At 36.2% G+C, this 12,765-nt stretch overlaps 1 protein-coding gene across 1 annotated transcript in view; it reads right to left on the bottom strand.

Annotated features, from left to right (window-relative positions):
* LOC149545165 (myosin-1-like) overlaps positions 1-12,765 on the bottom strand; it is a 106,746-nt gene that overhangs the window by 78,916 nt on the left and 15,065 nt on the right. Inside the window, exons 6-7 of the mRNA XM_089790545.1 lie at positions 12,570-12,720; positions 12,384-12,411 (exon numbers count right to left, since the gene is read on the bottom strand). Coding sequence (XP_089646671.1) covers positions 12,384-12,411; positions 12,570-12,720 — 179 coding nt within the window. The remainder of the gene's footprint in view (positions 1-12,383; positions 12,412-12,569; positions 12,721-12,765) is intronic.

The raw sequence follows: 12,765 nt of genomic DNA, 5'->3' as shown, positions 1-12,765 counted from the left end.
ATTTGTTACTGCTACCAAGTTCACGACCTTCAAGTTATTACAGTCAACATCTTCATGGTTCCCCAGACCACAACATATTGTTGCCACCTTGATTGCTTTGGCATTCCCATGTGAAGTGGCTCTATTCACTGCCTTCTACATTGTATCATTGGCTGCCCCTTTGCGTACTCAATGTGGCTTTGTGGCGTATTGTTATTATTTTTGCCTCCACGCTTATTGTTTTGGTAGCCTCCTTGGGAGGTATTCAAGGTGGTGTTTTTTGGTGGCATGGTATGTTGGCCTATTTGGCTGTTAAGAGAACTTGGTAACTTCTTACTTTTAAATTGTATGTGCACTCTTTGATCGAGTGTCCCAGTACTTGATAGATGTTGCTAAATGATTTTTTCAAACAATTGGCTCTTGTATGCCCCTAATTTCTACATTTCATACATTACAGTTCTTTGTTTTCTTTGACCTATTTTTTCCTCCTTGTTTCCTTCATCATCTGCATCATGTCTTTGTGCAGTGCTTGGATTGTTCGAGATTCCCCTTTGTTGTCTTCATCGTTGTTGTCGTCGCTTACTTTCTTTTTATTTCTTGACGTCTTGTTCTCATTTTCAATATCCATTGCCCGATCGTAGACCTCCTTATGTGGAGGGAGGCACCACCTTCATTTTCTTCCGAATTAAAGGAGTTAGGCCTTCTATGAACCATCACTTTTCTAATCCATCTACTGGTTGATTTTCTAGCTTGCCTATTAACTCCTTCAACCTACAGTCATAGGCCTAGACAATCTCATTCTTTCCTTGGTGTGTATTGTGTATTGTATATTTTGGCTACTACCACATTGTCATCCAATAACAACCTAAACTCTGTCTTAAAGGCTCTTTTCAGATTGTTCCAAGTTGTCCTCTAGGTGGCAGGAAGGTCAGTTACCAATCAATCGCCATACCTTAGAGGGTGGTTGGAAAGGCCTTTAACCAATAATCTTCGTCTTCTTGCCCAATTGCCTCTCAAATAGTCACATGTCTTGCAATGCCTTGCCTAATCTTCTGACCTATCACCACAAAACTTGGGAAGTTTTTGTTTGTTCTAAGTGTTTGACATCTTTCTCCCTTGATTAGTGCCCTGTGCGTTCTAGAAGCTAAGTGGGTTGGCTATTCCTCCATCGCTCGCTTTCTTTTTATTTTTTGACGTCTTGTTCCCACTTTCAATATCCATTGCCTAATCACAGACCTCCTTATATACGTGGAGGTGTTAAGATTATAGCTACAGTCAAATTGATTTAATCATAAGATACAATGTTGATATATATATATATAATACACATGTTATATTGTGATTTATATTATTAATATATATTAACTAATAATGATTAATCATAGAGATGTGTCTCTTCATGAGACATGTCTCCTACTCTTATAAGAGATTGGGATCTGCATTTGGAACATACCTATAACAATGGCAGTGTAATTACATTTGCAGAAACCAATCCATGTTACTCAACATGGTATCACAGCCAACTGCAAATGTAACAAAGAAGAGTACAAAGGATTATTGGAGAAAAAACAATAATAACTTGCAAACAAGTATAATATATTTTTGATATGTAATGTTGAAGGTGAGTTAAAAGTATCGAGAGAACTACAAAAGGAGATCGCAATTATATAGAAGACATCTCGTATTAAGAAACCACAGTATGTATTTAAAAAGATCGCAGCTCATAATAGGGATAACGGTTTAACATAAAGACTAGAATTCAAATGATTACAAAATTGGCAAGTGGGGGAAGTCATGATGAACAGCAATGATACATCTCCTGGGAAGACCAACGACCAATATCGGCCATTCCAAAATCTTCTCCACTCCTAATTGTATTGATTTAACGAAGTCAATACAGGCTCACAAGGATTACTAGATGACGAGATAAAAATGCATTGAAGATTATTGTGTAAAGAACTTGAGCATATAAGCACCAAAGAAGAGGTTGATAACTGAAGACAGACGAAGTAGTTGTAACATAGAAACTAGTGCCAAAACACGAGCACATATCAAAGAGGGAGATAAGAATATAAAATGAGCAACTAATTTGGTGATTAGAATGAATCTGTGCAATTGTGTGGCAAGGATACAATAGAGTATTCAATACTCCTACGTCACTTGAGAGCATTAATATTTGCCCATGAAATACAAGCACATAGCAAGTGCAGACCAATTGGAAGAACTTGTGGGCCACACATTGCTTACATGGCATCTACACAACACTGCATACTAAGACAAAGGAACATGGAGCCGAAAGAGAGAATATAGCCGCACACCAGTCACAGTATCAAGATCGCCAACGTAGCAAGGTCATCAAACCCCATCGCATAGAAAGCATACGTTCAAGTCAATATAACCACACTCAAAGGAAAAAGGAAAGGGAATTCACTTAAGTCTCAAATCTAGTATCTTCCATTTGCCAAACTAAAAGAACAAGGAAGTTAACTAGCAATGTCAACCAATAAGGAGGAAACATTATAACCTTGATCAAATCAATTATTCATGAAGAGGATATATTATCAGATATGATCTATGTGTAGCAATGTTGATTGATTGGCTGACAAGGCATATGCAATGAAAGAAATGTAACAACATTGAGGCCTTTTGATAAGTATCTGTTTGGAGATACAAAATAGCAATATGAATTATGCTAACTAACTATACGGGAAGTTACGACCTTAGGTCATTACCTGACATATAATGAATACACCATAATGACTGTGGACAAAATATTGATCACTTAATAAGCACTAATCGTCGAGTATTAAGAGTATCATTACTAAGCATCATTTATTAATTATTAGGAGATGTAGTATCAATTAAACACATGCAAGATGATGATTGCACTTTGTATCTGATATGCCCGCAAGTAAGTGATGTTATCAATATTCAACAATATTAAATATTATCAAGGTGAAGAGATACAATATCAATCAATGGTCAATGATTGCAAATGAAGAGGAATGTTTAAAGCAGCAACCTACAAAGAGACTAAATTGATTATGCATCATAGGATTATGCAAACCAATTTGGATTAGAATAATTAGTTATTGAAGGAAGGTGATGACATGAGGTATGTCCCTTACTACATGTCTTATCACTCCAAAGCACACGATAGATATAAGAAGACAGTCTCTAATCACTCAGGGATTGTTGAATGGGGAATTACAGATGATATGCAGTAGATCAACAAGTCCATAATTGATCAGCTGACAAGGTGAAACAAAAAATTAGTAAGCTACAATACATCTATGTATAAATAAATATTATTGATAGAATATTACATCTAAATGCCTATTTGTATGTGCTTTATCCATTAATTTGTTAGATGATTTATATGATTACTTATTTAGCCTTATAGTCTCTCTCTGTTGTATTTCTATGTGACTTTTATGTACTATAAGAATTATGTTCCTTGATCTTTTCCTTTGAGAATGTTATTACAGGAAGAAGGAGATTGAAATCTAAAGGGGGCTTGACATTTTGTTTGAGGCAACCTTAAAAGAGAGGGAGCATATAGAGGATATGATTCAGTCAACCTTTGGTGATCTTGATCATATTAATTCAGAGGGAGTAAACCACTTTGTGATAGATTCACTAATGATATAAATTTGGAATACACAAATTGCAAGATGTGTGTAATATAGGTTTAATCAAAAGATCAAACAAATACCTTTTCATGAACAAAGGAAATTTGAGTTGTTGTGAGATGTTAATGAAGCTTTTTAGAATTCATTTGAACCATCTACGAGTCTGTCTTTGATGAATGAAACTCAACATATGAGTTGTAGATTCATACATGTGGCACAATTATACTCAATTAAGATATTGGCATATTGTGGACGTGTTTGAGAAAATGGAAGGACATGCTCGCTTATACTGTTAAGTTAAATGAATGTTTGGACCTTTAATGGATGAAAAGAGCAAGTTGGAACTTAGAAAGGAGTTGTCATATTTGATACAAAATGGTTCAACAATATAAGAATGAGTGGAAATTTTACATTGTGGGGGGAATAATAGTCAATGTTCCATTGCCTTATTTAGACAGATGTTTCATTCTCAAATAATCTAAAAAGACAATTTCTGAATCTTCATGTGTAGATAAGTATTCTTATCTTTTACATTTATCTACTCTTTGTAGTCTCTCTCTTATTTGTAATTCTATATATACTATAAGGGTTATTTGCCTTGATCTTTTCCTTTATGTTTGAGGATATTGTTACGGGAAAAGAAGGTTGGTACTTTAAGTAAGCATCTTTGATGATTGAGATTATGAGTCTTCTACATTAAGAGGAAGTATGACACTTCTTCTAAAGCAACGCAAGAGCTTAGAAGATTGATACTCAGGGATTCTAGAAATACATATATGTGACTGCATGATTTTGATGGGCCTACTCCTATGTATATCATGACTTATCACCAGAAAATTAGATATCAAATTCATAGTGAGTTTGACAAGAATCCTTGGCGAAGAGAGTCTCTAAGGGAGTAACTACTGGACCTCACTTCCCAGGATCATTGTTTAGAGGGAGAATTTTTGAGGTGCAATCCTTTGTGAATGATATCTTCTCTATGAGGAGAAGTTCTAAGTGAAACTCCTTATAATGCATTCTTCTTTGTGAGAGAAAATTAAGGTGAAAGCCTTTGTACTACCCTCTGACTGGGTTCATGGTGGTTATTATTTCACATATGACATGTAATGAAAGGTGACAATCTTTCATTGACATATATAAACAAAAGGTAACCATTGTAAGGTGAGGATCATATAAATGGTAGACCTGTTATCATGACAAACTTCATTAAGTTGTTGTCCCAAAGTGTTGGAAGTCATGATAATGAATGTATCAACCAGAAGGTCATTATTGTAAGGTGGTGACTTTATCAATAGTTGATCTATCTCCTAACACCAAAATGTGTTGGAGCAAGTGTTATTATGGTTCTTCAGGCCGGATTTCGTCGGACACCTTGATAACCAACTCTTCATGGTTCTTCAAACTAGATTTTGCTGGACACCATGAAAATCAATTGTTATTGTTCTTCGGGCCGAATCTTGCCGAACACCATGAAAATCAATTGTTATGGTTCTTCAGGCCGGATCTTGCCATACACCATAACTTAAATCTGTCATAGACCACACTTAAGGTGGTGTTCAAGTCTTGTATTATAATTGCTTCAATTCTATTTTGCTAAAGAGGGAGTGTTGAGAAATTTAGCCTTATAGTGAATTGAATATCACACTAAAATGATATCTCTTCATATACTTGAGAACATAATGTGTTCTACAAATCCTCCCTAGCTAAGAGGGAGTGTTAAGATTATAGCTATAGTCGGAATGATTTAAGATACAATGTTGATATATATATCATATATATAATATTATATTTATACTATATTATAATATATTATATTATATATATATATATATATATAATACATATGTTATATTTTGATTTATATTATTAATATATACTAACTAATAATGATTAATCATGGAGACATGTCTCCTACTCTTATATTTATAAGAAATTAGGATCTACATTTGGAACATACCTATAACAATGGCAATGTAATTACATTTGCAAAAACCGATCCATGTTACTCAACAAGAGGGAGGCACCACCTTCATTTTCTTCTCACCACAAACTTGGGAAGTTTCTGATTGTTTAGGGTGTTTGACATCTTTCTCCCTTGGTTGGTGCCCTGTGCGTTCTAGTTTAAGTGGGTCAGCTATACCTCCGTTGCTTACGTTCTTTTTATTTCTTGACATCTTGTGCTCACTTTCAACATCCATTGCCCAATCACAGACCACCTTATATATGTGGAGGGAGGCACCACCTTCATTTTCTTCCCATTGAAAAGAGTTAGGCCTTCTATGAACCATCTCTTTTTTAATCCATCTATTGGTTGATTTTCCAGCTTGCCTATTAACTCCTTCAGCCTATGGTAGGCCCGGACAATCTCGTTCTTTCCTTAGTGTGTATTGTGTATTGTATATTTCAGCTACAACCCGTCATCCAATAACAACCTGAACTCTGCTTTAAAGTCTATTTTCAGATTGGTTCAGGTTGTCCTCTAGGTGGCTGGAAGGTCACTTACCAATCAATCGCCATACCTCGAAGGATGGTCGAAAAGGCCTTCAACCAATAATCCTCGTCCACTTGCCCAGTTGCCTCCCAAATAGTCACAAATGTCTTGCAATGCCTTGCAAGATCTTCTAACCCGTCACCACAAAACTTGGGAATTTTCTATTTGTTCAAGGTGTTTGACATCTTTCTCCCTTGATTGGTGCCTTGTGTGTTCTAGAAGTTAAGTGGGTCGGTTATTCCTCTGTGCGCCCCCCCCCCCTAGTACTGCTTTGATAAATTCACACTGGCATGAGACATCCCTTCTCTCACCTTCGTCGTATGTACCTTAGTAGTATTAATACTCCCTCCTTCCCTACTTCATTAGGTATCAAGAGCCCTCTTATACGGTGTATCGTATTCTCGAATAGGTTGGCTACCTCTCCTTCCAGTTTCTTCACTATCCTTTGTGAAGTACAACGATGGCGTTGTTGCACCAAACTCACTTCCCCAACAATCTATGTCTCCCTTGTTTGGGGCATGTAATAGCAACTCAGCCTTGGCAACAGTTGCAAGTGGCAACTCCTCTGCATAGTTCTCACTTCATTTGTCAGAGCTAAAGGACCCTTCTATTTGTTGCTAGATTCATAGGGATCGTCCGACTTCTGCATTGTTTCACTCAGGTTGTGTCTCCCTCTTATGACACCTTTGCATTTCGTCCTTATTCAACAAAAGGGACATTAACTGTTGTAGTTACTGCACTTGTTTGTGTCATGAACCTCCTCTCATTAGTTCCTTTCTTGGTAACATTGAAGTATTTGTTGTCTACGTTGTTCTCTTTGGGTTGCTTCCTACTATCCTTCTACTTCCACCAGCCTGTGTGCCAATAACCTCGAAAGGATTCCCATGAGATCATACACCGCCTCGTTCATCGTGAGTTTGGCATGTACCATACCAGTGGGGAGAGCCCTCTTCTTTGCCTCCCGTTGTACATACTAGCCTACCGCTACGTCCCACACCTGAACAAGGTCTTGTGTCAATTGATCCTCCCTGGTCACTTCTTCCACCTCAACATTACTATCGATTATCAATACTTGTTGGTTGAAAGTGCAACCCATTATGCCTTCATCCTTCCACCTATCATTGTGCCAACCTCTAGGTTCAAACTTTCGGCAACGGGGCCAGAAATGTTGTGCACCAAATATGGAAGTGTTATTGCCACAGTAACCCTTAATAATATTACACAACAAAGTACCTTAAGAATAGAATGACAAGAAAGAAGTAACCATATAACACATTCGAATGGTAGAATATTATTCTCATTGATTGTGCCAGAGTCTTACACTAAATCTAAGCATAATAGTTCCAACATTTACCATGTCCTCACATGTCCCTGATTCCATACAAATAGACTCGACATGGTTAAGTCTCCAACTGTGACCAGCTGACAACACAACTGACACTCCTTCGAAACAATGTTGTATTAACTAACAAAAGTCTTATTACCTATTCATGGCATAATTGTCGATTACAAAAGTCTTATTACCTATTCACATACAGCTTTTGGTATAGAAATTAGTTAAAAACAAATGGTCTCTAGCATTTTCTAACTATCATATGGTAGTGCCCCTAATTTGAGCCAAGTTTTTGCACGCTTTTCCTTTCCCACTGATAAAATTTGTCAAACAGTTTTGCTTGACAATGTGATGTATTGTTTTGTTTTTAGCAATGATAATGAAATGTATTTGAGCAGATGTAATTGAGCAGGGGTAAGTAGACAATTTTGAACTGAAACAAGACTATTTCTTAATTTGCAACAGCTATAGAAGTTTACAAAATATATATTTTCTGACCTGTTAAAACCAAATTAGCTTAGATGAATAGCAGAAGAAGCATATACAGACTAAAGCGTCCAAAAGCAAATAGATGCACATTAACCTTGCCAGAGGTTTTACCGAATCGATCCTCAACCAATTGAGATATGAAGTTCATCCACACGATTCCTTCTCAAGACCAATTGCTCGAGCTAAGAGCTCACAATCATCACGAGATTGCTTTGATCTGTCTCTTATCACTGTGCTCTGTTTCTAATCATAGAGCTCATGTCTAGCATAAGGTTTAACCAAAGCACATTCTTCACGTCAAATATTGGTCATTAATGTCAAAGCTAGTCAACAACTTTCTTAATTAGTGGCAATAATATTTTATGTGAGTATCGTTTGCTGAAATAAACATCATTTGCTAGACATGAGATTTAGTGATGCGATCTGGTATTATTCTTGGCATATCGTGGATGCACTTTTAGACTTCGATACTCTATATTTTGACAGTTTAAGACTTTGATTCTTGATGGCTCATTGATTTATTTTGTAACGTCTCCTTTCTGAAATAGGATTTAATAATAAAGTGGGTTTTCCATCAAAAATTTCAAATTCATGGCCATCTTGGGATTCCCTAGATATGAGTTTAACTTCCCATGCTAATTTTACATGAATCCCAGCTTTGAGGATGGCAAAAGTAATTTTTTCAGCATTTGAGAAACTGTTAACAATAAAATATCTTTCTAGCTTGGATAAGCCCAATCATCAAGACCATTGGAATCAATTTTCCCTTGAAGCACTGGAATATCAAAATGAACCCTAAACCCTGAAACCTTAACTTAGTTAATTTCATAAGAGATATGCACTATCATGATCTCCATAGACATCATCCATATGAAATTCATCATGATAGCAAATTAAACTATTGTTAAGATTGTCACCTTACAATAGTAACCAAAATCAAATATCAATGAAAGATTGTCACCTTCCATGATGTTTCTACAAAATCATGAAGTAACTCACATGATAAGAAAAGAGTATACACAAATATCTTTTAAAATTAAAAATTAACTGAGACTCAACCTCAAAAAATATAATTACATTTTTATCATACCAAGTTTACCTCTAAAGTGATCCACTTTTAATTTCGAGGGGGGCTTGAAAGAATATCAGTAGTTTGCTCATCTCTACTAATGTGCCTCATTTGTATGACATTTTTTTCCCACCGTGTCCTTGATATAATGATAGGGGATTTCAATGTGTTTCAATCTATTATGAAATACAGGATTCATTGAAAATTTTATACAACTTTGATCATCACAATGTATAATAGTGGGGTCCATGGATTGTCCAAATAACTCTACCAGTAGTTTCCTCAATCATACTGCTTCTCGAACTCCCATTGATGTTGCCATGTACTCAGCTTCCATAGAACTCTGTGCAACTAAAGATTGCATTCTGTTGAACCAAGATATCATAGCAGATCCTAAGCTGAAACAGCACCCCGAGGTACTTTATCGATCAACAACATTACCAGCCCAATCTAAGTCAGAATATCCATGTAGACATATATCTACATTATCATATTTTAATCCTAATCCAATAGTTCCACGTAGATACCTCATGATATGTTTTGTTGCTACAAGGTGTATTTCCTCATTTCACACATGAAAGCGTTTATTGAATAACAAATGTTTGGCCTAGTAATCACCAAATACATCAAGGATCCAATTATTTGTCGATAGAGAGTTGGATCAGCTAATTCTGACTCGGAGGCTGCATCCTTTAGTTTATGCAGATTTTTTTTCCATGGACATAGACATAGGTTTGTTGTCCATCATTCCAAATCTATTTAAATTATCAATAGTGTATTTACCTTGATTTAGAATGATACAGTTGTCTTCTTTCAAGTAATGCAAGAGACCCAAATCCTTCATATCAAGTTCAGAAGGAAGACATTGTTTGCATTTCATGATGAGATGATCTTCACCTATGATTAGTAATTCATCAACATAAAGAACGAGGATTAACATGTCACCATTTGTTACCTTGAAGTAGAGGTTAGGATCTGCTTCTTTCTTGGAGAATCTCAACTTGGTAAGGTAACTGTCTATCCATTCATATCAGGCTCTAAGTGCTTGTTTTAGCACCGATTTGTTTGGTTTTTCTGGGTTGTTCTCCTCAAACCCTTAGAGAATGTTGTTATTTATGGTTACTGCTTGCTTCAATTTCAATCATCACCCTTCAGCTTCAGCTATGTTTTGACATGTTCGATTTCCTTTTCCAGTGTCTTCGTGAATTTTACAGAAAATGACTGGTATTATGTAATATTTGCACTGCAGTAATAAAGTGACGTCTAATTATTTGCTTAAGCGTTTACATCACGAGCATTTTTTAAATGAAGGCTTAACAGGCCATCACTTGGAAACTCCAGTTGTATAGCCAGCTTAAAGAACACCTGAAACAACTTCAAAAAACACCACAAAATCTCTACAAATATCAAAGAATGAATCTAGAAACAAAGCTAGATATCAACAATCAAAATACATTTGAATATTTTAATTTCTTTTGTAGAAGCCTGAATCCCAAACTCCGTGAAAGACAATGTATTTCCTGAGTGAAAATACCAGACCAGAACAGAATTATCGTTCACCACAGGAACCTGACAAGGTTGACGAAGGTTTTAGTCCTCGACAACACCTAGATGAATTCTTTTGTTTATTTTGACAGCACCTCCTTGAGTCTGTAAACTCTAAGTCTATGAAATGACAATCAAAGTCCAATTGGTGGAGTTCAAAAGGAAATAAGGCATTTGAAATTTCAAATATTCTGTTTTCCCTTGAAAATGCCCCAATACTCCAAAAGAAAAGACACATATACCTTTTCCAATGTAGGCTCAACTGGTCCTCATGATCATCCACACACTATCTCCAATGAACCTGGCAAGGTTGACAAAAGTTTTAGTCATCAACAACACCTAGACGAATTCTTTTGTTTATTTTGACAGCACCTCCTTGAGTGTGTAATAAGTCTATGAAATGACAGTCATTGTCCAATTGGTGGAGTTCAAAAGGAAATAAGGCATTTAAAATTTCAAATATTCTGTTTTCGCTTGAAACCACCCCAATACTCCAAAAGAAAACACGTTTACCATTCCCAATGTAGGCTCAACTGGTCATAATGATCATCCACACACTATCTCCAATAAGCACACTTTACAATCCTCAAGTGCATCAATCTAGAGCATTAACCCAATCAGCCAGTGACCACCACTCTGTCACTTCTGCTGAAGCTCAACCACTGAAACTCTGGAGTCTGATACTTCACGTGTTCCATTCCTTAACTTCCAAACTGCAAGCCATAACTCTCAAGTGCAGCAGAATAGTGCAACTAGGTACTCATACCAGATCTGGCCAATAGGCCTCAAAAACATCTCACATACCTTTCCAAATCACCCTAAACAATTGGAATAGATGCAAGATGACATTACAAACATTTTGCAGCAGATCTCATCAATGTGACTTGTCACTACTCTTCCAAAGCTCAAATGCTCAGACATAGACATGACAGTACTTGCACTCCTCCGAATATCTTGCACTCTTTTGGATGCCTTGACATCAATGACAGAACTGACCAGCACCTTTGGCATTACTGACAACCTTTGTCCAGCACATATCAATCACCAAACTTCACTCATATTGCACATTATAATTGACCCACCTGTGGTAGAGTAAATAGAATAGGGAGCTAGGGGACTTAACAGGAGTAGCACAAATAGTATGTAGGACTTTAAGAATCATGCTTGAAACTTTACTGCAGACCTAGATCAAACACTCAGGAACATGTACCTACCTGACTTTGGCCCTTTTGTTTCAAAATTTCAATCTAAGACATCAACCATTTGAATGCCAACTCTCTGTTCAAAAGAGCGAACATTGTACCAAACCATCAATAAGTTCCCTTTAGTTAAGTATCTCATTTCCATGACTCTTGTTTATGCTCGTTATTTATGCCGGTTGACATGTTTCTTTATTCACTGTGTTATATGATTAGTCATTTTTAATATCCTAATACATGTTACCGCTTATACAGTTTCTCCTTTGAGCGTAAGGTAATGAAGAGCTACTTCATTACATATTTAGGAGCTTGTTTAGTAGAATCATCTCTCTAGCAATATAGCAAAAATAAGTAACTAAAAAGTTAAAAATCTTAAGTTGGTTTAACAAGAAAGTATGGATCCAAAAAACTACAAAATTAGGCCGACATGGTGAACAGTAATATAAATACTGTGTAATAAATATATGAGGCTTTATGGCCGAAAGGTGGTTTGGAATTTGCTTGACCACTCTGGTTTTCACTGAAGAGTCTGGTCCAGTGACCTCTTAAACTGCTAATTTACTTGAAGCATTTATAATAAGCAGATAAGGGGAATTCCTGAGACATCAAGGAAAGGCTATTTAATAGGTCATATCAAACATACCTTATAATAATAGATTGATTTACGCCATCTGCACAAATCCATGACCAAAAACAACAGAAAAATATTGAATAAGTATCTAAGACAAAATAAAGCATGCCTGAAAGGGCAGTAATTGCTCAAGGTTAAATGAAAATTGTTGTATCAGTCTAGGATTTTAGAGACAATTGTATGGATGTTTTCACTTACCCCTCATCATTGCTCCAAAAGCAGCATCTGCCATCATGTATACGTGAGGATTCTCGGTAAGTTTAAGTCTGTATTCCCTGATAAACTCCTTCCCATAGAGACATACATCTTTGAACGGATTTATTGCGACCAAAACTGGTCCTGCCTTAGTCTGCAATCTCAAAAGTGAATGCATAAACAAAACAGTTGAGATATA

The sequence above is a fragment of the Cupressus sempervirens genome, chromosome 7 (assembly GCF_028749045.1).
Source record: "Cupressus sempervirens isolate cs-2001-9-10 chromosome 7, ASM2874904v1, whole genome shotgun sequence".
Classification (NCBI taxonomy): Eukaryota; Viridiplantae; Streptophyta; class Pinopsida; order Cupressales; family Cupressaceae; genus Cupressus; species Cupressus sempervirens.
This window is presented reverse-complemented; position numbering and strand designations above follow the sequence as displayed.